The sequence below is a fragment of the Cloeon dipterum genome, chromosome 1 (genome assembly GCF_949628265.1).
Source record: "Cloeon dipterum chromosome 1, ieCloDipt1.1, whole genome shotgun sequence".
Lineage (NCBI taxonomy): Eukaryota > Metazoa > Arthropoda > Insecta > Ephemeroptera > Baetidae > Cloeon > Cloeon dipterum.
The window spans coordinates 2,692,346-2,716,913 of record NC_088786.1 but is presented as its reverse complement, the minus strand read 5'-3'; the positions used below and the strand labels follow the sequence as shown (position 1 = coordinate 2,716,913).

Genomic DNA, 24,568 nt, shown 5'->3' with positions numbered 1-24,568 from the left:
GAACATTTTCTCTAAAAAATTTCTAATAAATTTAAGGAGACTGGGAGATATTTTTTTCGAAATTTATTTGCATATGTATATAGTTTTTAGAATGCCGGAAAAATCTGCTTAGTGAATTGAAAATAGCATAACGTGAGAAGCTGATAATTTTTGAATTGTTATTGCTCAACATTAACATAATTGTAGATGAAAAACAACCCAATGATGATTATTTAGAAACAATCAAAGTAGTCCGACACCTTAAAATTCCCGCCGTCGATATCGTTGAGTCGGGCGATCATCAGCCAACTAATGGGCTACTCTCCACATGACCCACGAGCATGCCATTGGTCGAACAGATTGACGTCACTTTGTTGTCGCTACTGCTGCTGCCACTTCAGCAGATCCCATCTTCCCCCCACCCCACCCCACCCATGCCGTGAATCGTTACGTAGCACCTTGCGCCTTCAAAGTGAAGTGAGTGAGTCAAGTAAGTAAACCAAACAACGTCGCGGTGAGGACCTGGCTAGTCAGTTCGCAAAATGAACTGATGCAAGCGTGATCTGGAGCTTTTGTGCCTTCACCGCCTCTAATTGTCAAGTTTTGCCGGCTGTGGACCATCCACCCCATTGTCTGGAGCTTGCATCTGCGGCGCAGCTCGAGAAACATGGTGTTCCGATCTGAAAAGAGACCCCTAAGTGGTCCAAGGACTTTGAAACGCAGTCACCTCGCTGGCTGTTTTGTCGTGCTGTGCCTCGCCCTCTCCGCAAAGGTGAGTTGTGGTCTTTTTACGCAAGGAAATATATTTATGGTGAACAAGGAAATTAAGCCACTATCGCAGAACCTAGAACCAGAACCCCCCGCATTATTTTACTGTAAATATGTACATCAGTTGGCGCCTTGGCACCAGCATTTACTTGCATTCCGCAATCGGTACGCCTTCTTTGTATGCTGCTGCGATGAGCGTATCAGACGATAAAACTGCACTTTCACGCAGAGAAATCGACCGAGACGAGTTTCGGCCCGAAATAAATGCGTCGTTGCAGGTGAAAGGGGGTGTGTCACCGGCCTGTCACAATAACACAAAGGGTTGCCGGAGTTATGAAAGGTCTCATCACATTTTGATTAATTTTCCGTACTTTGACCTGAAAAATTATTGACGATTGTTTGTCTCCTCTTATCCCGCTGTCATTTCTATACAAAGATAATTTTAGTGAGTCGACGACAATCGAGTCAGATTTATCAAGTCGATGCTTGGTTGCATGGTTCAGTCACGTGAAATTATAGCTCCAGGAATGACAACGGAATCAAATTTTGTTTTGACGTTGAGCGATAGACAAAAATATCAATAATGATATAATTATTTAGACGGGTAATTTCCGTATTATTAGTAACATTTTCTTATAAATGGCCATTAAAACACGATAATATGTATGTATTGTTATTTGTTGACAGTCTAAATTTTAAAACTTTATGAAACACACTGAAATAATTTTACCAGCAATCAAGTGTTGCGTACTTTCTGATTCAATGTCGTCACGCTCATTGCTCCTTACGCGCGCGCGTTTCGGCCGCGGGCACATTCTTTCTTCAAGAAGAATCTTTCAATTTTTCCTTGGCCACGCCTTTTCAGGTTTCCAATCTCCGCCGCGTCGATGGCTACCTCGTTTGAAGTCGTTTTGACACAAATAGGTTAAGAGCAATCAAGGCAAGCACGGATTTTTTCTTATCTTGGAACATTGGCATTGACACGGTTGGAGGAACTAACTAAAAATCGTTAAACTTGAATTAATGGGCTTTGTCTGGCCCGAGAAAAAAGTAAACACACCGTGTTTTTGTGCGAGTAATCAATCCTTGGACGTGTTTAACGGGGCTGACGGCGCAGTGAGGGATGAAAGGAAGTTGTTGAGACAGAACAGAGCTGTCTACATTTCCTGCCAGAAATGACACCATCGAGATATTTTTGTTTACTGCAGAAATACTGGCGCTGACATGTATTTGATCCAAAAAAAAAGAATTATTTTTATCAAAAACCAAACTTTCTTAGATGTAAAAAACGGATCTACTTTCTCGCGGCGGAGGATTTTGGCCGTTATGATTGGAATATTCCACCACTGGCCAATCAGAACGTTATCGGTCCTCCGCCGCGCTGAAATAGATCGCTTTTTGACAGCGTACCGCTCAAATTCGCCTTGAAAAGAAGGTGGTCAAATAAATAATGTGCTCTCTTTTTAAGAAGATATATATTTTTGCTCCGAGAGATTATCAGCACCCCATTTGAAGCCAGTCGTCAAACTCTAATCAAATTGTGCTGATGAGAGCCGAAGCACTCAATATGAAAATAGCAAGCGTGGCGTGGAAAAAGTGCTCGCTCAGGAGGATGCAAGTAGCCGAGATTATAGATTAGTCATCATCGAGCACACTGATCCGTTCTGGTCACATGTTCCGCCTTGTGAGTGCCGTATTAAAAATTTGCATCCATGAAACTTGATCCCAATGTCATGGGGGAAGAATTTTAAGATGTTAGACCTATGTTTGCAAGTCCGAATAAAGACAAACAAGTTGAAAGCTTGCCATTTGGCTGACTTTAACATGCCCTAAGTATTTTATTATTGAACTGACCAACTTAAACGTCCCCATCACCAAAACAAAACGTCAAAGCTTCATTTGCATTAAGCTGTTAATTACTCTTGTTATTTTGTTTACAAAGGATAAGAAATGAATGTATGGAAAAACAAGTTGTTACAACAGCGAGGCTGCCTAGCATTCTAGACGTCTCTCGATTCGCTTTCTACTGCTCAACAAGAGCGGATCCAGTTTCCTGCAATACGTAACGCATTTTTTTGTCCCAACAATAAGCTGCAGTGAGTGAGTCAGTGAAACGAATCTCACGTCTATTGACGACCGGGTTAGTGCGTAATCTTATCAGCCCCACGAAATCAAAATACAGTCAAGTTCTTGGTAACTGTTCTAGAATAATTTAAGACAGTTTCCAGAAATGCTCAATTGATTAAGGTACTCAAGCATACTGTAATAAATAATTCAAATACGAAGCTAAAGATTAAAGCGTTGCTCTGTTTATTATTAGTATAAATAGCTTCCTTTTGCTTTTTTTATTATCATATATATGTATAATGTAAAGACTCTTGGAAAGCATAAAGTGACCTCTGGGAATTTCCCTGAATTTCTGTTGACTCGTATTTTTAGCTTTTTGCTAATCATGATGATGTAATTTACAAGTTTCATACTTTCCGTTTTGCTGATTAGCGCACCCGTGTTGTCAGCGTTAGCACAATCGAAAATAATGTGTGTTGCCAGGCGTGACATAAATGAAAAATTCGAAAAAAAAACGATTTAGATGGTCTTACTAATATTACACACTTGGCTGCCGGAGCATGACTGGACAAGCTCGGCCCCAATCTGTGGAAACTGGACCATAAATAAACTGCTCATCGGCTTGATTTAGCTGCAGATGCGTGCGAAAATACCGAGATCCGACGAAATATATACGCAGGCCACGCGATTGACTCATTTTTCGGCCAGGTGTGCCTCGTCGTGCCTTATCTCTTCCGATAAAACCGAGCTTCATTGCGTCAAATCCTCGATCTCTCGTGTCGATTCGCCCAACATTGGGCGCATAGCACACCTGGCCTCTTTTTTATTTCACGCCGATTTTCAGGAAAGTATTTTTTCTTATCGGCTTTTGGCTTGCTGCTATTTGTTATCAGCGGTTGGCCGGCTGAAAGCTGGAATGCAAAGCGCAGAAAAAAACGGTTAATGCTTTTAAAAATTGCATTACATTTATGAGCAGTGCGATAATGGTGGTGGTTTCGATGCAGGAAAACAATACCGAGGCCGAGTTAGCCGCCCTCACCAGCACGTACCGAGCGGCGGTCATAAAATTTCCGTGGAAGCCAATTTTCCTGCGGCGCGCGGCCCCGTTTCCCTTTCTGCCGGTGCAATTTGCCCGAGCCGTCGCATGCACACGCAGACCAAAGGGGTGGAAAGTAATATTGTCTGCGATGACGCTGACCTAGAATCGAGCATATTGTCGGATTCTCCTGAGTCCAGACGCGATGCTAAGTTTAAATCGCTTGAGCCATCTGCACATTTGACGCACACGGGCTAAATTTAAATTTACTGCTAGGCGTGCGTGCAAATTTGATTTTGCTGCGGTCTTAGATTTGGTGTCAACATTCAGATTTATGCTCCAATCGATGACGCACCCGGCACCCGCCGGAAACTGATCTTCATACTTGAATCATGGGCGTATATTATGTGTGATAATTTTCTCTGCGTCTCTCGCATGAAGAACAGTACATTGGAGTTACAGATTAAATACAAAGAAAGCTGTAGAAGTAAACTGACTTTATCTCGGTGTCACCAGTGTACATTTTACCACGTCTCAACCCATCTGTTTCCTTATGTCATATTGCGCAAAGCCCGCAAAGGGAAACACAATTAACGATTTCGACGTTGTGGATTTATTGTTTGATTCTTGGACTGGAAATATTACAGGATATAATTTAGATTTTTGTTGTTGAAAAGAATTCCTACTGTTGAGTAAACACTTTATATGAAGAAATGTAGTCTTTTGAGTTTCGATTGCTGATGCATTCCAGTCGCAGCAGTATACTGTATATATTTATTCCAAGTAGCTTGGACGGATGCCGAGTAGCGACAGGAAGCTGTGCCTTGTGGAGAGGACATGACCACCCTATATGCAAACCCGGACAAATAACAAAATCCAGATGCCCTTTCGGCCGGACTGTAGGAGTAGGAGAGTCTAAAATTTTGCGCCTATAGCAGCTCTGTCAGTTATGGTGGTGGCTTTCGTAAGGCCACGCACCGCATACGTGTTCTAGATAGGCGACGAAAGATCGATGAACAGCATTTCGTCGCCTGTGACAATAGTTGTCAGCGATGGGCGCACGGCATTATTATTCCATTATTCACAGTAGAGGCACTGACCTGCCTGTTTTGGCTGGAAATTCATTCTAGAACTGTTTGCTCTCGGAGGGAGAACTGATTTCGAAAAGAACTTCTTGAATCGATAACATTTTTTATTTATGGCCTGAGGGGATTAGTTCACCGTAATCAGAGGTGTTGATCAAAAAATATAATTATCTGTTTTAACTGCAGCGGGCTTAATATCTTTTGTAAGAAACGATTTGATTATATTTTCCAATTTTCAAACTCAGGATAATGTAAAATAAACGAAAAATGTTCTTGCAATAGCACTGGATTTTTCTTTGAGTGTTAAACGATTCCTGAGAGTTAAATTAGATTAGGCAGCCAAATTGATCGGTCGGCTTGCTGAAATTTGCAGTTGTTGGAGTAAACAAAAACGCAGGCGACAAATCAGAAGCATGTGGTCATCTCTGATTGGCCAACTCGAGACAGCAGCGACACAGCGAGTCAAGAAAAAAAACGACAAGTTACTTTCACTGGCTGTCGCTGTGGCGCTGCTGTCTCGATCTTACAAAAACCAACCAGAGAACTACGGTCGCTTCTCGTTTGTATTAAAATACAATTAAATATCACATAAATGAATTGTCGAAGGGTGAAAAAGTGAGAAAGAGCGCCTCTCCTGACACACAACATGTTAAGACGTTACTTGGGAGAGAAAAGCCCGAAAAATCTTCACTAAGGAGAGCTTTTACTAGAGGTTCAAAGTGCAAACCAAAAATTGCAGATTATCGGCACTTCTTAATCAATTCGTTGTGTTCAGCGGTGATTGCCGTAACTTCAGACAAAGGGTTGAATTTTAATTTTTGTCTGATTTAAATTTATAGAGCGATTTTGGCAACACTCGAATTTGTGTTTCACTGTGAGCTCTTACTGGCAATCGCCGTTGCCACAGGAATCTTTTAGCACTGTCAACATTGAAATGCTAGTGCTGCATCGGCAAATGAATTTTAAATGTAAAAAGTGCCCATTAAGGTAAAAAGGAATAATTGATCGGGCTTTGATGAAGATGGACGCTTCCGTGAGCAAAGGAAAAGCCACTCACTACCGGCAGGCACAGTTTAAAAAGCATTGAGTGCAGGGCAACACGCAATTCGCTGCGCGGGCTTGGCCGGAGCGGAGAACACGGCGTTGATATCGATTGAGTGGTCGCAGTGACTCATTTCTCTGGTGCCAAAGAGGACCAACTCTTACTCGCCCGTGGTGCACGCCGCTTTGTTGCAAATAAATATGCACGGCTGTGACGTCACTCGAGATAAAACTTAATTTTAGCAAGAGCTGCTCTCCGGCGCATTCGACGGCTCTCAAGGGCACTTCTGTTTGCCTAGGTTTTCGGGTGCAACGCGCCGAGCAGAGAATGTAGCCTTTTCACAGAGCGAGTCTGGGTTAATGTCGGTCTGGAATTGCTCGGCCGACCTTATCTTTCTACACGCTAATTGGGAAACGTCGAGACTCGTTTTTAATAATGCAGTTGTCTGCTTTTTTCTAATTTAATCATTGAATTATCTTGGCACTGATTAAGAAGGGCTCGCGTCATCATTTGTGACAAATTCTGAAATTCGTCTGTCTTAAAGGCAAGCTTTTAACCCCCGCCGGGTCAAGAAAGCAACAAAGGTCTTGTCTGCCTGCGGAATTGATGCTCCGTGTCGGGCGGGATGAATACAACGAGCGAGACTACGTGATGCCACGCGAGCCTTCTCAAAGTAAATCAGACGTCTGCGGCCGAATGGACAATTCTATTTTATTGATTATACACGGGGGCTAGTTGAACCTACGGTTCGCGTCGCAAATTGCAAAGGTCAAGAGGGCGGCTGGTCAGTCGTCAAGGACAATGCTCTGTCGCCGCCGCCGAATTAATTGCCTCCAATTTAGCTTCTCCTCCGTGCAGGTTTCGGATTTCGCTCCACCAAGGTTTTGGGTGCTCGCTCGCGCTCGCATCCGGCGTGAATCCGTCAACAGCAGATGCAAATCTTCCGCTTTTATTAATTGATGCGCGTCGACTTGCAATCGCGCGCACGTGCCCTAGCTCAATGCAATTAGCATCTTTTCTCTTTTTCTTAAAGCCTGGCTGAGGTCAAAGCGTGCATAATCAATGTAGGCCTGCAGCTCCAGCATCGATTTCCATTTTTCGCAGTCGTTTTATTATTTTTACGCGTTTGAAGGGCAACTTACGGCTGGCTCTGCGTGACCCTTGGCTTGTGCTGTGCCTGTTCATAATTATTGCAGCCTGCTTAGCTCACTTCACTTGTTTCTTTTCATCGTCACGCAATTGTCGTGGCGCCGCCCTTGAGAGATAGATAGATATCGTGATCCTTTCTTCAAACTGATTGATCGAATTGAATATTTGATCGGGTGGATAGACGCATGCGGTTTGAAATTCAAACCAAGTCCGCGGTATTATGCAATCTAAAGCAATCATTGCTAAATGGAATCAATTGATTTGGTTCACGATACTTTCCCTCATCAATAATTGAACGCGACAATAGCAGAGGACGTCAGAAGGTACAATTTTGATTTTTCAACGAAGTTGTATATTCATAAAAATGCCATTTTCGAAACTTCAAAAGCAAAACATTCATGTTTTTTTCATGCGCCTGCTGTTTTCTTTGCTCGGCCGCCAATTACGCACACATGCTCCCGTGCCGTGCTTGGAGTCACGAACATTTTTCCCGAAATAGCGCTCTCCAGGGGGGTAGCACAACCCTCTGCAGCGGGTTGGGGTCGTGTTGCGGCACACTTGTAAGTCTGCGGGGGTGTAAAAATTCGGCATTGCTTGAATTTTGCGGCTTCTTGTCTGCTTAACGCAATTAACGAAATTCAATTAATTGAATCCGTTGGATTATTCGATTTGACGCACAGTGAAATTCACACAGCTTACATTACTCGTCTCACTTCCTCTGTGATCACGCCAGAGAGAGTAAATATCATGTGTGACTCAAACCACACATTCTGGTTTGCTGATGAGAATGGAAGTAGCCATATTGCAGCGCAGAGATAGCTTATAACATTTAAGCAATGTACTTGTTTGCATTCGCCATTACTTCAAATGGTTTTATCTCTGGGTTTTCACGCCGCCAGTAACGTGTTCCAGACGCGCGTGTTATTGTCGTGTCCAGACTTCCCGGGGTGTCAAAGATAATTAAATTAAAAATAAAACACCTAAACTGTAAAACATGTGTGTTTATTTATTTTTGCGGTCGTGATTCGCTCTTCCTTGCTCTAATTAAACTAAACGAACAATCGATCCTTTGTTTTTACTGAGGAGGGCGGCCTTTAGTGACATTTTTAGATAATAAAAACCAATAATTCATAAATCTGATTAGGAAAATATTCGATATTTAAGATGACACGACCTATTTTTAAATGCCGCAGTCGTTACTGCCATTTTGCTGTGGATCACCTTTAACTATTACTATGTTTGGTCCCATGCCTCATTTACTTCATGAACTATAAAATGAGTCACAGACAGCTGGTCGTATGTCGAAGGAAATCACGCGAGGATGTTTGTTTCAAAGACGGCTAACAGAACGAGGAAAAAAATTGAAAATATTTTATTTCAAGACTAAGCCTGGTATCATTTCCGCGCAGATATTATTTAAACTCCATTTCCTTATTCAAATTTCATCTTGAGTTCACATTTGAATTCGATTTCAACACGTCGAAACAGCGGGTGTTCACCCTTGACCCTCTGAGAACATCCGTCTAGCGATTGTCTCCCCCCGTTGCTAATTAAATAAAATGTCCTTGCCTTCGGCTTTTTTTTTAAATTCGTTGTTAAAAGTCACAAGGTGCGGACGCGGGGACGTGTCCCACTTCACACTGTTCTTTGCGAAAACCTTACAATCGCGCGTGAACTTTGCAAGTCTTCGGGCCAACTGGGTCAGCCAGCTCATTTGCTAGAGCAGCTTCGTCGCAAAAATGATTATCATCTTTCCACAATTCTGTGACCATGCAAATCTCTCCGCTCGATATTTCGTTAGACACACCATTTGACCACGTGCCGCTTCTCTTATGAAACTCCGCCTAACTTTCTCTAGTGTCAGTGGACTCGGCGTCCGTAATTTTGGCACATTGCTTAATTTGTTTTCATAATTAGTGCTAATGCGTCTTTATTTTGTGTTTGCAGGGAGCTCTGGGTCAAGAAACAACATCCCTTGGAACGACAGAGAGAGCGGAGGAAACACCGGGCCACTGCACCTGGTACGGCGAATGCTACAAGGAATTTACCAAGATCAAAAACTGTGTTTACAATGGCACTGCCAAATCTCTGGAAGATGAAGAGTCAATTAAGATTCTCAAGACATTGTGCCCGCACCTCATTCCGGAAGATACTACCAGTCCTGGTGAGTGCCAAAATATTTTAACTACCCACAAACGTTTTGTCAAGAAGAATCTATCATTGGTTTTTTCAGTCTTCCAAAAAAAATTGCTTGAAAGCCTTGAATGAAAAAATAACCAAAGTGTACACATTTAATGCGAAAAAAATAAATTTAAGAATTTATGGGGCGGTTTGACCCCAGATATTAATTGAGATCCATTTGTTTCAGTCCTTACCTGCTGTGACAAGAACCAGATTAAAAATCTGAATTCAAATTTGAAAATGGCAGCCAACTTTATCAACCGTTGTCCGTCATGTCAGCGCAACTTTGTCCGGCATTTCTGCGACATGACTTGTGCCCCAGAGCAGTCAAAGTTTTTGGTGGCAAAAGAAATAAAAAAGACAGGTAAGTCTCGAGTTGAGCGTTGCTTTTGTTTCTAACTGTTGCAATCTTCAGACAAAGGCGTGGACTACATCAACGAAGTGGATTTGCACATCACCACCAACTACATGGAGGGCACCTACAACTCGTGCAAGGGCGTTTACGTACCCGCTGCTGGCCAGCTCGCAATGGACATTCTCTGTGGAGTTTGGGGAGCCTCTCGCTGCACCTACAAGAAGTAATTATTATTCGATAGGGCGATGAACACTGTCTAATTGTTTATTTCAAGGTGGTTCGATTTCCTGGGTGATGCTACTGGCGCTTTTGTTCCCTTCCAAATCAATTACATCGCCACTGAGGTGCCTGACGACGTGATTTCACCTCTGAATCCGCTGGTGGTGCCTTGCAACAAACAGGCCGACGTGAGTAGCTCAATTTCAAGTCGCGCATCAACGGACATTGTGAAATTTCAGATTTTTATAGTTAATTTGTAAGTGCATGCCGTGAAATTTTTGTTCATTCAATCTTCGACTTGTGTTCCAGAACGAAACAACCCAGTGCAGTTGCGTTGACTGCGACCTGAGTTGCCCTGCGGCTCCTCCCATAATCCCACCGCCGATACCGTTCACCTTCCTTGGCCTAGGTTCCATTTCGTGGTGGGTCATCGTGACCTTCATCCTCGGCACCGCCATTTTCCTGCTCTCCGTGTGCTGCCTGGGCAAAAAATCAGAAGAATCGCCGGGTAAGTTGCACGAAAAAAAATCATATCGGTAGCATTTGGCAGAGAAAAACAAACCTGTACTTGTAATCAGTAGGAAATGATTGAATATTCGGCTAGCATGTCACTGTCGGTTAATGTACTATTCTATTATTGCGCCCCAGTGCCCAGGTCGAGGCGGGCCGAAGAGATGTGTCAGGCAGTAGGACAGCGGTTAGCCTCTGCTCGTATGGCAATGGCTGCCGACGAGGAAACAAGTCCTTTGCAGTCGACCAGATCCAGTATGTCTGTGTAAATTAGTCAGCACTTTGGTGTCGTTGATATTTGCCTTGCCACCGTATGCTATCAGTGTGCTCCTCTCAACTACACGCAGCCGTCATTTAGGTGACGGAAATTAAAACAATATCCAACTAGGACTGTCAGTTTTCAGCATTTTTAGTGACGCATACGTCAATAACAGATATTTACATGTGTTTGGATTTTTTTGGGTTTTATTAAGGCTTATTGTACGGTGTTTCCATGAGAGATTTGACATTATTTTCCAACTTGATAAAGAGATAATCTAATTTCTCTCAAAGAGCCAGATTTTCCGGGAAATTGGTTTCGCCTTTATCCGTCAAACAAGGTTATAGAGAAATTGAATAATTTCAGCTGATATCAAGTCTCTAATGGAAACACTCCATCGTGCTATTATTATTATTATTTTTAATTATGGCGAAAGACAGTATGTCAGGTGAAATTAGTTCCCTGCTTGACCAGAAGTGTGAGCTTTGCTACTGTTTATCTCCTGATACGCCCATCCTTGCATAGCTTTGCATTCTCTCGTGCACACATTTGAATAATTGTGTATTAATAATGCAGAATTCACCATTTCATGAATAAATCTCCTTCAAGGTTTCGCCAATGCGGACACATTGCCCGGAAACAGCGCAATCGAGTACAGAAATCCATCCATTATGGAACGCATGGGATCCATGACTGACAGGCTGCTGGAAAAAGGATTCACCGCCTGGGGCAAATGTGAGTAAAATACTTGCTGAAGAATTGCATTATTTGTGATTAAACGCTGCCGATTAGACTGCGCGGAGCATCCGTGGTTCATCTTGTTCCTTGGCTTGGTCACCATTGTCACTCTGGGACACGGAATCATGTACACCAACGTCACCACCAATCCTGTCGAGTTGTGGGCCGCTCCCGAGAGCAGATCCAGGGTTGAAAGAGAATTCTTTGACTCCAAATTCGCTCCGTTCTTCAGGACCCAACAAATCATTCTGCGTCCCGTAGGCCTCGAAAAGATTGTGCACGACACATCAAACGGTCCCATCACCTTTGGTCCCGTTTTCAACGAGGAGTTCATGTTGAAAGTGTTGGAGTTGCAGCAGGGCATTTTGAAGGTACGAGTTTTGAGTCTGATTCGATTTCACGTCTTGACGAGGATGTTTGCAGCTCGGCCAAGAAACCAATGAAGGATTGGAGCACATCTGCTATGCTCCTTTTGCCACTGGCAAAGCAACCAGAGACCAATGCATCGTTCAAAGTGTTTGGGGCATATGGCAAGATGACTTGGACAAGTTCAACGAGACAAACACCGAGGAGGATGGCGACAAGGAATACGTGGTCAACTATCTCGACTACCTGATTGCCTGCTCGCAGTAAGTTTCCTATTAATGACGTCGCTTTTCCTTTCTGACTTCTGGTTTTTTGTAGAAATCCTTACGATCCTAATTGCTTGGCCAAATACGGTGGTCCCATCGAACCGGCAATCGCTCTTGGCGGATTTGAGACTCCCGAGAACGCGCCTCCCAAGTATGAGACTGCGCAGGCGCTCATTATCACTCTCTTGATCAACAACCACTACGATCAGAGCAAACTTGAGCCTGCCAAAAAGTGGGAGGGAAAGTAAGCCTTGTCCAAGCTAAGTCATTTGGTGTTGCTCACGAATCTAATTCCAGACTGATTGAGTACATGCAGAACTGGACCGCCACTGCGCCCAAGTACATTGACGTGGCGTTCACTACGGAGAGATCGATCGAGGACGAGCTGGAGCGAGGCTCAAAATCTGACGTCAGCACCATTATCGTGTCGTACTGCATCATGTTCATGTACATTGCCCTGGCTCTGGGGCAGATGAAAACGTGCGACAGACTGCTGGTGAGTTGAAACGGAAAATTAAACTCATTGATTCCTTATTGGTTGCCCTCCAGGTCGACTCCAAAGTCACTCTTGGTTTGGGCGGAGTGATCATTGTGCTGGCTTCGGTGGCGTGCTCGGTTGGAATATTCGGCTACATCGGAGTGTCTGCCACTCTGATCATCATTGAAGTCATTCCCTTCCTGGTCCTCGCGGTCGGCGTCGACAACATTTTCATCCTTGTCCAGAGCACCCAACGAGACATGGCCAAAAGTCCCAGAGGCGGGCCCCAAGAGCCTGTTTCCGAGATTGTCAGTAGGTCTCTCGGCAAGGTCGGACCGTCCTTGCTGCTCACCAGTGCTTCAGAGGCGACTTGCTTCTTTTTAGGTCAGTTTTTAGATGAATAAATATCAAAATTTACTTAAAAATAGATTTAGCTTAAATATGGTTTGTAGACACAGACACTGATCAACAAGACAAATCGATTGTTGGGTTATTTTTGACGTACCGGAAATAATTCTGAGCTTTGTAATTTTTTATGGTTCATTTTAGAGAAAAAAAAACTTAAAATTTTCTTTCGTCATTTTTTATTACCAAAACATAAAGAAAACAATTTTACTATTTTTTCTTAACAAAAATGGTTCATGAGCAATTTTAAAATTTTCCGGATTATCGATCGATTTGTCTTTTAAAGTTAAATATCTTTATCTAATAAGAATTATTGCATTTTTAAAGAAAAAGACCTTTAAGACAAATATTGTAACACTTTAGGTGCCCTGTCTGACATGCCAGCGGTGCGAGCTTTTGCCCTATACGCTGGCATGGCGCTCCTGCTCGACTTTTTGTTCCAAATCACCTGCTTTGTCAGTCTTCTCACTCTGGACATGGAGAGGCAACGGGTATGGCTGCTAGCATTTAATTTCAAATTTTGATTAATCTGGAAATGACTTTCAGGCTAACCGACTGGACGTTTTCTGCTTCAAAACCGCGTCCAGGAAGGATGATGGAGTTATTTCGGAGGGAATCCTCTACAAGATGTTCAAAGTAAGAAGTTTGCGCAAAGCATTCTCTCCCTGGCGCTAATTTCTTTATTGCTCAGGAGCTGTATGTGCCATTCTTAATGAAGAAGAAAGTGCGAGCATTTGTTACCGTGACTTTCTACGCTTGGCTCTGCTCGTCACTCGCGGTGCTGCCCTACATCGAAGTTGGCTTGGACCAGGAACTGTCCATGCCTGAAGACTCTTACGTACTCAAGTATTTCCAGGTAATTACCATCATCTTTTAAAGAAATGAACAAAACTAACCCATTTTTACCAGGAGTTGAAACGTTCTCTGTCGATCGGGCCTCCGGTTTATTTTGTCGCGACCTCAGGACTGAACTACAGCAAACCAGAAGTGCAGAATTCGTTGTGCGGAGGGCTTTTCTGCAACCCTGACTCGCTCATGACTCAGATTTACTCTGCCTCAAAAATACCGTCCAGGTAAAAAACCAGTGATTAATAATAATAATCTTTATTGACTTTTGGCGAGGTCATATATACATCAGATATGTTAGATTCTAATAATATGCCCCCCAATTGCAATGCACACAAATAAAAATCAAAGCTATGTTACAAATGCAAAGAATTCACCAGAATCGTAAAATTTCTATGAGTGATTGGTCGAGATTTTTTTAATGGCAATTTTCCTTTTGCAGCTCGTACATTGCAAGGCCGCCTTCAAACTGGATTGATGATTACTTTGACTGGTCAGCATCTTCCTCTTGCTGTAAAAAATATGCAAATGGGTCACACTGCGACAATAGTGGTGAGTCTCAATGAATATTTCAATTTTTAGTTGAGCACCGTTGTTTGATGGAAAAATGAGAGACCGTTTTCCAGGAACGTCAGGGTTAAATCTAGGAAAATCAGAGAATCTAATGAGATGCCCTCGAGTTCTATAGGTTGATTTTAAACCCTAAATATATGCTTTGAATCAATCATGAGGTCAGACAAGACCGTCGGAAATTGAAAACTGGTGTCAGGGTAGCCCTCAAATCAGTCAATTCCCTTTTGTAACCAGTGGTTGGCTCGGTTTTGGTTCAAATTGCAAGATTTGCATGCCGTTAAAACAGCTAAGTGTAATTTGATCCTTTAGAAGCCCTCAGGGCGCGCAGGAATGACATTTTGGGCAGATCAGGGTGATTTTTTCCGGACATTTTCCTTCAAACTAGGTTATTTTGACACCATCTAACCATCCTAACACCAACAAAAAGCAAATCTACCGTGGGAGAGATGCAACTAACTCTTGTAATACTGTCTACAGTTCCATTTGGCTGCGTACCATGTGAAATTCCTCTGATCGAGGCTACTAAACGGCCAGAGCCCTCCGCGTTCAGCGAATACCTGCCATTTTTCCTCGATGACAACCCCTCTGCAATCTGTTCCAAAGGTGGACATGCAGCGTATTCACAGGTAAATTAGCTTCTTATTTGGCAAGAACCTTTCCTGATCGCATTTCGTGCAGGCCATCAACTACGAACTCGATGAAAACAAAGAGGCAATCGTCGGTGCTAGCTATTTCATGGCTTACCACTCGGTTCTCAAGACGTCGGAAGATTATTACTCTGCAATGCGTGAGGCGCGCAAAATCAGCGCCAACCTGACTGAAATGATCCGCGACAAAACTGGAAACAGCGACATCCAGATTTTCCCCTACAGGTATTCTAGTCGCGTTCAATGTCCCAACGTGAGATTTAATTTGATTGTCAACAGCGTCTTCTACGTGTTCTACGAGCAGTACTTGACCATGTGGCCAGACACTCTTAAGTCTCTGGGCATATCTGTTGGTGCCATTTTCATAGTTACCTTCCTCCTCATGGGACTGGACATCTTCAGCTCGCTGGTCGTGCTCATCACCATCATCATGATCGTGACGAACCTCGGCGGCATGATGTTCTGGTGGGGCATTTCCCTCAACGCGGTCTCCCTCGTCAACCTCGTCATGGTAAATTGCAATAAATTCATTCCGCTCGAAATTGGACTCATCGCATCTGCTTGCAGGCGCTGGGAATCTCGGTCGAGTTCTGCAGCCACTTGGTGCATTCCTTCTCCGTTTCCACGGAAGCAAATAGAATTAGGCGAGCAGCAGATTGCCTCACGAACATGGGCTCCTCTGTCTTTTCAGGCATTACGCTTACCAAATTTGGCGGCATCATCGTGCTCGCTTTTGCCAAAAGCCAAATTTTCCAGGTAAATATAAAAAATTCAATTTACTCAAGGTCTCAGCCAGAAGTGCAGGAGAAAAAAATTTCCTTTTTGTTTAAAATCGAACTGTAATGGTAACAAATCAAATTTTATTTGTGCAGGTGTTCTACTTTAGAATGTATCTGGGCATTGTGCTGGTCGGAGCCGCACATGGTCTCATATTGCTGCCTGTTCTCCTTTCGTATATCGGTAAGTGAACATTTTTATTCCTCTCCTCAACTCACACCCATCATTGGCTAGTGCAGGGTGCTCATAAATGCCATTTCTCTGTGTAGCAAGCAATCCATAAGTCGTGAATTATGCGCACCCTGTTACTGTAAATAACCGAGATCACTGACTAACGCGCTTTCACGCATTCGGAAATCACCGCAAATCGGCATGTGTGATTACTGATTCTTTTGTCTCTGTTTCTCTCTCTTTCTTGTGCTGCTTTGGTCGTGGTGTCGATTTGCGACTGACATAAACCAGGTCCCCCCATTCCCAAATCCTTCCTGGGCAGTTTGTCCATGGTGTCCTCGAGGAGGCTTCGCGCCCCTCCGAAAAGAGCTCCCATCGAGGATTTGCTCGACGACTTTATCCTCGACGATGAATTACCCAGTCAAAGCAATCCCGCCAACTTTTTCTCCCACTCGCCCGTTGTTGTAAACGAAGCGCCAAACAGCCCCGACCTGGTTTATTCCGAGTTGCAATTAACAGCTGGAGGTAAGCACAGGACTATCCTTTTTAACTAACTGTACTGCAGACAATTCGTTTTAAAACACTTTTTTTTACTAACATTCCTGGAGTAAATTTTCTTTTTTATTTGTATTTGGAGGTAGGAGGGCTTCAATTGAAGGCTTGTCGTTATTTTTCGCTAAACAAACACATATTTGTCCAATCTTCAATCTTGCATCAAGGCAAGCGCACGAGAAATTTTCGCGCAAACATGGCGGCCATTGGGGAAAACACCTTTTCTCGCCTCTGATTGGCTCCCCCCTCAGATACACCCGATACACCCTAAACAAAGAGGCCTAGAATGCGCATGCGCAGTCGGGAACTAATCGTAGGCTTGCCTTGTCTTATTCTTTACATTGCTAGGATTGGAGGAAAGACTTAACAGTCGTTTATTTTTGTTTTCACTTCAATTTCGAGTCTTCCGCCATTTAATTTTCGTACACTTATCTGGTTCAATTATGCACACCTTGTTTTTGCCTATCTGTCGACTAATTTTACATGTTGGTGATTGGCAGAGGCTAACTGTTATTTTTTTACATTGCCGATTGTTAGGTGGCTAAATCGTGTTATTTCAAGGAAACTCCCACATAAATATGCCACCGATATTAAATGTATTACTTTGCATCAGACATGAAATTATAAGTTAAGTAGTATTAGTAATGGTGTCCTACGGGCACTTCCGTGTTTTTTTTTTTATTTCACCATCTTACACAAAATAAAAATATAATTATTTGTAACTCAAGTTTATTATATTTATTCGTTAAATTTTAATGTTTTTTTGGCCCAAATTGACCTCATTTTGATAAAAAAAATCAATTGGGTTTTCGGTCGAAAATGACCCACCAATCGATTTGTCTCTTCAAGAATCTATTATACCAAAAACCATTGTAATAAAACCAAATTTGGTTTTTTAAATCGATTTTTTTTTAACTTGTCCAGTCCGTAATATGAAAGCAAAACTTTTCCGTGTTTGCATTACTAAAGTGTTCACGTCTGATGCCGAAAAATACATTATTATATTAGCTCTCCTTGTTAGCCGCCTAATTCTCGGTGTTGCAAAAATCCAGCCTCTGCCGAATCAAAACGCAAAGCAATACTGCCGCTTGATAAAAAGTGAAGGTGTGGCTTATTCAATGTCTGTATGCGTTTTGTGGTCGGCGTGCTAAAAAACTTGGTGTTGCGATAGGACCAAACGTAAACCGCAGTCAGGCGAGGCGCAATAAAGCGAGGGAGGAGTCGGCCATCGAGGGAGGCACCCCGCACACCTCGTCAACAGTCGACGTGGCCGGCGTCCCGCGGGAAGAGGTCCTGCACAGCCCTGAACAACCTTTCGAAGGGGGCTGCCGAACCCCTGGGACCGTGCATATGAGCACGCTCAAATCCGTTGCTTAAAAATTGATCTATCGCAAAATTAAGTGTCCCAAAGGTCAGCCCCCTTCGCACAAAATGCGTGGGAAGGTAGGGAGACTTGACAAACACACACACCCAACGAAGCTTAGCTAATTACTCTCACAATCAGAGAAAGCCTTCAATTAATTGTTAGCTGGCAAGCAAGCACATCCTCCTGCTCTTCAATCAGAAGTGAAGCAAGCACTCACGCTTTTAACACACTGTCTCAAATGCCAGGAATGACACCTACCAAAAATGTCTGCTACTCTCACCACGCTTATTAGCTCGTTTACACGCTCGAGTTGTTTGTTCTAAACAAGCTGAATTTTTGCTGTTGGCCCCGTACAGGCGGACTGATCCCTCAGCGACGACGACACAGTCCCGAGGGAACGACCCTGGTCGAGGACGGCAGTCAGGGCGACCAGCACGAGAAACTAATTTCCAGTTCCTCCTCGTCCTCCATCAGCAATGGAGAGGCCACCACCACCACCAACACATCACAGAATCCGAACGCCGTCGCCTTCGATGCTGATTCAGACTGAAAAGAAAAGCTGTGCGTCTTTCTTTAAAAAGTGTGCGTGCTGGACAAAACTGAATGCTAAACACAGTGAAAACTTCTCTCGTTATTTTATATGACGTTGAACGGAACAGTATTTATGCTTCTTAGACTGTAAGCAGCAACGAAAAATAGTTGATTATACACACTGTTTGAAATCTATTAATGCTGAGCGTTTTGCTGTGATTGCGTTACTTTTTATCACGACTTGAAGGAAACGCTGGTTGATCGTTTGTGCAGGGTTCATCAACATATTTCAAAGTAATCAATCAACACATATATAATATATAATATTTTTCGACCAAACAGAGGAAATCCAAAAATAATAGAGGAATAAACCAGCAACCAACGAGTTATGATACTTCTTTCCTTGCTTGCCGCCCTTCCAATTTTTGCGCAGGGTGAGCAATATTCAAGGGACCATTAGAGACTTGCTAGGTGTAATATTTTGTTGGCCTCGGAAATAATCAGGCTTCCCTCCATTTTGTTGATTTCATTTCTAAGTCTATCCACTTGCCAAATATCCTTTAGTTTCGTTTTCAACTCCTCTGCTTAAACCGGTAAGTAATGCTAAATCCGTTCCATATATATATGTTAATTGCGTGCGCATGTATTTATTTTTCCAACATTTCGTATTAATGAGACTTATCGTCATGCTTACTTCTTTTGTAAAGAGCGCCAGTCGCGAATTCTAGACTTGAGGCAATTATCAATGTACTGAATTTATAATAAAAACGTGTATGTTAAAACAAAGCGTTTTATTGAATAGTTTCGCTAACATAATTTATATATAAATCTTGAATCAATCAATCAGCGCTGGTAATGTGAGGAGCATTCTAACCGACCGAATTTGTGACTAATTCCGACACTTCCGGATCGGAGCATCTCACGGCGAGCTGCATGGTGACTCCTTCCGAGAGGGCCAATTTCGCCCTCACCAATACATCGTGGTTTCCGCGGAACACCCCTGCAAACGCAGTGATTATTATAGTAGTAAATAAACCTGCAACGAGCGAGACGAACCTGATAGCAGGAGCGTGTGAGAAGATTTCCCTTCTTGCACTCGATCGCTTCTTTCGCAGGGCTGCATTCCAAGGAATTGAATTATGTTTTTCACCGCCTCGTCCAGGGTTTGCATGCTGGTCAGGGCAAACACGTCCTCAAGCTCATTCTCATCGCCTGCCTCGTCCCAAGAGGCAGCAAAGTTTGCCTTGGCCACCTTCTGCATCTGATCGGCAACAGACACGTCCAAATCTTCCAACTATAAATATAACAAGAAACAAAAAGCAAATTAAATCGGTCTCTTTATATTTTAATTTGAAATTAATACGTCTCTCAAGGTTTTTTATTTTTTTTATTTGCAAATATAAAATTATGCAAATGGCCGCGCTTGTCATTAACCTATCAAAGCCACATAGCTGTATTTTATAAACGATTGCAAGATTATTTCTGTAAGTAAAATAGAAATTTATGGGTGTTGAATAGTGGATTTTTCGATTTAACTATCTGTAAAGCTCTAGTTATTTAAAACAAGTTTGAAGATTAGCGAAAAATATTTTGGTTAAAAAGATGGAAGTAATTTCTGACCATGTACTCATCATCATAGCTGTCGTCAGAGTCAGGAAGTCCAGTTGCTGGGTCGCAGTCTTTGGTAGAGAATTTCATGACGGCACCAAATGAACCTAAAAATGCCAAGTTTAGAAGCTTGGAAACAAAAATCTGGTTTTTGAATGTTACCAACGCTTATGGCGAGCACATCAGGGAATGTGAGAACTGTAAAGCACGACTGCGCTTCGCCGTAAGGTAGCCTTTGACAGGGGATGTTGGCGGCGACCACGAAACCTTCTGGCAGAGGGTCTAGATGCACGCGCACGTTTTCTAGCAGTTGGTCGTTCAGCGTGTTGGTGCAGATGAATTGGAACACCAGGTGACGCTCGTACACGTGTTTCACGCACTTGACCAAATATTCCGTCTCGGACTCGGTGAGGTCGACAGCCGGCGACGAGTGGAAAGGAGGACCAAGCGCGGCCAGTTGCGGGATGTTTCTCAGCTTTTCGGCGTACGTCTCCTCTCTCGTCATGGTTGCGATCGCAGCCTACAATATCGAAAATGAGCTCAAAAAGAGGTTTTGTGGTTAGGACAAATAAATAAAAGAGAGCGAGTCGGAAAGGTTTGAACACAACAGGGTTGTGGAGCGAAATTAAACAGATTTTTTTACTCACACGGGCAACTGCCACCTGCCAAATAAATAGTAAAAATCAGTGCAAGGAAAATAGTACATACAAAAAGAGAGAAATATTTTGACAGCAGGAGGATTTTGAAACATCGTAGAAGAAATTAATACCTTAGGCTTTGTGCTGATTTCCTCGGCAGCAGCCAACCTGGCCTCTTCGGAAGGCGAGATGGCCGCGACCGGCACGGTCCTGGCGTCGAACGGCGTCTCGGAAGGCTGCATGGTGTACTGGTGCAGCGACTTCTCCAGGGTGGGCAGGCTGAGGTGCGTGTTCTCCACGATGAACCGGTTGTTGAGCACTGCGTCGTTGCAGTTGAGGATGACGCTGTAGTAGGTGGCGCGGTCCCTGACCTCGTCGTCCGTGTCCATCTGGCAGCGGGCCAGCAGCACCTTCACGTTGGGCAGCAGGTCGGCACACAAAGCGCCGAACTGGGCCAGGGCGGACACGGCGGCGGCGCGGACCGGCGCGTTCTCCAGGATCACTCGGTTGTAGATGAAGCGGATGTAGCGAGACGGCTGCTTGGTGCGCGGCCCCTCCTTGCCAAGCAGGTGCAGGATTCGCACCGCCAGGCTCGTGTGCTCGCAGTCCTCGATAAACTCGCAAAGGTGAGCCAGACCTGGGAATTTGATTTGTTGCAATTTAATGATTTTTTTTAAATATTTGCCTTAATTGAGCTAGATAAAAAAAATTGGTGATAAAAATGCGGTCCAAATGATGCCCTTCATGGGTTTATGGTGAGGATTACAAAAAACTGGTCTAATTTTTCAAAATAAGCGCGCTTATCCTAGTACATGAGAAAATCGAAGTCAATAAAGTATAAAAAAACGTGTTTTTGCAACCTGAAAAACGATATTATTTAGAAAGGGGATTTTTGTGTAGATTTCGAAATGCTTCGAACCAATTTTGATTTAAAATAATTAATTCAGACTTTTTGAGGTCATGGTCGGGGCCTGAGACCCACCCCCTGACCCCCGGGAATGGAATTTTCCAGTTAAATCAACTTTTGTGCCTTCTTTGGAATCGTTGAGTATGTTTTTTGCTACGAGAAACTCAATTAAGGACTTAATTTCATCATATCTCACTCTCCTATGGTCGTAATATTGATGGTAAACCAGTTCTGGAAGGGAGTTTCGATGGAATTAAGTCCAGAATTGAGTTTCTCGTGACGAAAAGCATGTGAATCGACACCAAGATCGCTCATGTCTGAACAAACGTTAATTTAACTAAAACAATCAGCCCCCAGGGGCACAAGGGCTGGGTCTCAGCCCCTGACCACGACTTTGAATAGTCTAAATTTATTATAATTCAAACATATCCAATTGAAATTTACACAAATATTGTCCTATATAAAATATTCTTGATTTTTTGTCTTTCACTGCGATTTTCTTAAAAAAAGTGGAAAAACAGGAACCCCCTATTTATGATATTTGAATGGAACACATTTTGGCTATTTTAGATTTTCGAATTTTTATGTACAGGTACGTAAAGGTAATTTTAGGAATTCAAGCAGCATTTTGAAGACCATTAGGATTGCGTGTTTCTGTTCAGCTATTTGTTTTGTTCATCGCGATATAATGAAAAATACTAAATTATAACCGTAGACGATAATAAGAAATTTTAATTTACCAGTTTCTTTGGCTTCAGGATTTTCCTCAATAATGGTGATAATGGTGTCGGCAATGGAAGCCTTGTATTCCAGGCCACCTTCATCCCTCAGCATGGCAGAAAGGAAGTTCATGAGCACAGAGTGCTTGCGAGGGAACTTAAGACAAAGCGCTCTGATGGCCTTCACGACGACAATCTTGAACTCGTCGCTGATCTCGCTCACAAAGCTCGATATCTAAAAATCCAATGACTTGTTCTAAAAAATTTGTTTAAATAAAATAAGTAGCTTATACCTGCTTCATTAGGCGGTCCACTGACGATTCAGCGCCCGTTTTCAGCAGAGTGGTGATGGCCAGGGTGGCGACGGACCTATTTGCGTCGGTGATCAGACTCTCCAGGTCCAGGTTGCAGGCAGTGACCGCTGCTGGGTGCGTCATAGCCACCTGAACGCAACATTTGATTCACTTAATAATAATAATTAAATGACCACCCTCACCTTATTGAGGGTGCGGACGGCAGCGAATCGAAGGGTTGGCTTGGAGGAGGAGCAGAAGAGCTGAAGCACGCTGACTGCTGGCGCAAGCTCCCTGGCGCCTGTCTTCTTCATGTTCACGATGGCGTGCGCAGCTTCGTAGATGACCATCTCGCTTTTGTGGCGCAGACAACTTTGCACGAATTCAAACAGCTTCGAGTTGGTTCCAACATCGTCCTCCTCAATCAGACGGCACGTGATTCGAATCTAAAAGTGAAATTATTGGTTTTCAAAGAACACACAAGATAATTTGATGAAATTCACATCATCGACCAGTCTGAACCCTGAGTCAAAAAGTGAATATGGCAGACTCACCATTTTGGCCCAACTCACACTTCTCGCTAGGATAGGGATTAACATTGAATCTTCCCATCAGAGCGAGAAGTGTGAGTGAGCGGAAAGTGTGAGTCCCCCATATTTATTTTCTCTCACCAGCATGCAGAGGGCATAGGGCGACTTCATGGTGGACTTGGTCAGCTTGGCCACCAGTTTGGTCACGGCCAGTCGGTCTGTCTTCCTGATGTGGTAGAGCACTCCGAGGGCGTGGTACTGCACCATGATGCTGTCCGTGTTGATGGCCTCTTGCGCCTCGTTGACCCAGCGCTTGACCACTTCTCCGGCAAAACGGGTCATGTGCAGGCTGCTGACCAAGGCGGCGCTGCTCACGGCTGCGTTGCGGTCCACGATTGCCTGCTTCATGTAACGCTCGATGGATTGCTGGAGCGTGTTGCCCTGAGAATTAATTCTAAATAAAATAATTACCACGTTGGGTAAAAAATGGAAATTACGTCAGTGATGCTGCAGAGTGCCCTGATGGCAGCGGCCCTGTAAAGGTTCTCACGACCTGTCATGTCGGTGGTCAGAGACGAGGTGACGATGAAAAGGTCCTTGGCGATGGGTGCGAGCTCTTTGATGCCCAGGTAGACCATTCGGCGCAAAATGACGTCATGCGATTGGAACAGCTTGGTCATTGCGAAAAAGGTATCGGTCGCTTCAACAGTGCCCAGGATCTCACCCTTAGAGAAAGTTAATAATTTCTGTTGTTTATAAAAATGTTTGAGCAAACCTGGTTGAGGATGTAAAGAATTTTGGTGAGAATTTGAGTGCATTTTCTTGGGTTGACCGGCGTCTCGTTGAAAGTTCTTGCCTCTTGCAGGACGGTGGTTTTCTCCAGGTTCTGGAAGGGGTTTCCACCTCCTGTGAAAAGTTAAAGACCGCAGATTGTCAAAAATGGAGTTCATAATATTTTTTCCAAACTTACCATCTTCCTCGTCTTTTTTGCTGTCCCTTTTGAACCCAATCATTCTAGAGGAAAGAAAATAATACCGGCGGAGATTTTTCTCTAACGAAATTAACTTTTTACTACGAAAACCCCTAGACTTGGAAATATTTAGACCCTTTAGTTATCGTCATGTAAATTTACACGTCAAAATTGACACGCCTACGCTTGTTTGGCACTGACGTCTGACGATACAACACCCTCTACACCTGGTTTCTCGAACCATCTAAGCTCTTGTTCACTCTTAGGCGCAGGCGTACGCAGGCAAAGAAGTTCTGTGGTCACTCACCAACGGCAGGTAGAGCGCTGTTTTCAACCAATCACATGCTGCAAACGTAAAATCTTGCCAGTTTTTCTCCCCCCCCCCCCCTTCTGACTACTCTTTAGATAGAAGTAGTGACAAGATTTCGCGATGACGGCCTCTGATTGGTTGAAACTAGCGCTCGACCTGTCATTGGTGAGTAGTCGTTGAACTTCTCTTCTTACACTTACAAAGCCAAAGCTTGACAGCGCCTTTGT

General features: G+C 43.5%; 2 protein-coding genes across 9 annotated transcripts; one reads left to right on the top strand and one right to left on the bottom strand.

Annotated features, from left to right (window-relative positions):
- Nucleotides 1–487: 487 nt before the first annotated feature.
- Npc1a (Niemann-Pick type C-1a) lies at nucleotides 488–19,152 on the top strand. Of its 7 annotated transcripts, none has more exons than XR_010575726.1 (26): nucleotides 488–751; nucleotides 9,074–9,290; nucleotides 9,495–9,671; nucleotides 9,723–9,885; nucleotides 9,937–10,069; nucleotides 10,191–10,389; nucleotides 10,530–10,646; nucleotides 11,260–11,385; nucleotides 11,443–11,759; nucleotides 11,812–12,017; nucleotides 12,073–12,264; nucleotides 12,318–12,516; nucleotides 12,570–12,882; nucleotides 13,267–13,394; nucleotides 13,450–13,539; nucleotides 13,595–13,759; nucleotides 13,813–13,976; nucleotides 14,192–14,301; nucleotides 14,800–14,948; nucleotides 15,001–15,194; nucleotides 15,249–15,480; nucleotides 15,537–15,725; nucleotides 15,842–15,929; nucleotides 16,209–16,442; nucleotides 17,641–17,912; nucleotides 18,192–18,327. XR_010575726.1 is itself a non-coding variant. In XM_065496786.1 (26 exons), the coding sequence occupies exons 1-26, from the start codon at nucleotides 647–649 to the stop codon at nucleotides 18,198–18,200; spliced, it is 4,335 nt and encodes a 1,444-aa protein (XP_065352858.1). In that variant the 5' UTR covers nucleotides 488–646; the 3' UTR covers nucleotides 18,201–18,327. The 7 variants fall into 7 exon arrangements, 4 of the variants coding, with proteins under 4 accessions (XP_065352858.1, XP_065352857.1, XP_065352860.1 ...); XM_065496786.1 differs by having other exon boundaries at nucleotides 17,641–17,759; XR_010575727.1 differs by lacking the exon at nucleotides 10,530–10,646.
- On the bottom strand, nucleotides 19,143–24,235 carry gammaCOP (coat protein (coatomer) gamma). 2 transcript variants are annotated; one of them, XM_065496790.1, is made up of 13 exons: nucleotides 24,032–24,235; nucleotides 23,837–23,967; nucleotides 23,559–23,786; nucleotides 23,203–23,502; nucleotides 22,735–22,977; nucleotides 22,532–22,681; nucleotides 22,260–22,473; nucleotides 20,744–21,249; nucleotides 20,622–20,636; nucleotides 20,137–20,494; nucleotides 19,987–20,081; nucleotides 19,423–19,660; nucleotides 19,143–19,366 (listed from the first exon to the last, which is right to left on the bottom strand). In XM_065496790.1, the coding sequence occupies exons 1-13, from the start codon at nucleotides 24,072–24,074 to the stop codon at nucleotides 19,236–19,238; spliced, it is 2,652 nt and encodes an 883-aa protein (XP_065352862.1). In that variant the 5' UTR covers nucleotides 24,075–24,235; the 3' UTR covers nucleotides 19,143–19,235. The 2 variants fall into 2 exon arrangements, with proteins under 2 accessions (XP_065352862.1, XP_065352863.1); XM_065496791.1 differs by lacking the exon at nucleotides 20,622–20,636.
- Nucleotides 24,236–24,568: the final 333 nt, after the last annotated feature.

What these genes read in the sequence shown, in the direction of transcription:
- Npc1a (XM_065496785.1), top strand. Translation starts at nt 647, where the DNA reads ATGGTGTTCCGATCTGAAAAGAGACCCCTAAGTGGTCCAAGGACTTTG. An exon ending in TGGACATGGAGAGGCAACGG is followed by an intron (nt 13,395 to 13,449) that starts GTATGGCTGCTA and finishes AATGACTTTCAG; the next exon opens with GCTAACCGACTGGACGTTTT. An exon ending in TCCTCTACAAGATGTTCAAA is followed by an intron (nt 13,540 to 13,594) that starts GTAAGAAGTTTG and finishes TTTATTGCTCAG; the next exon opens with GAGCTGTATGTGCCATTCTT.
- gammaCOP (XM_065496790.1), bottom strand. Translation starts at nt 24,074, where the DNA reads ATGATTGGGTTCAAAAGGGACAGCAAAAAAGACGAGGAAGATG. An exon ending in GCTATGATGATGAGTACATG is followed by an intron (nt 19,661 to 19,986) that starts GTCAGAAATTAC and finishes TTATATTTATAG; the next exon opens with TTGGAAGATTTGGACGTGTC. An exon ending in TCACACGCTCCTGCTATCAG is followed by an intron (nt 19,367 to 19,422) that starts GTTCGTCTCGCT and finishes CTGCGTTTGCAG; the next exon opens with GGGTGTTCCGCGGAAACCAC.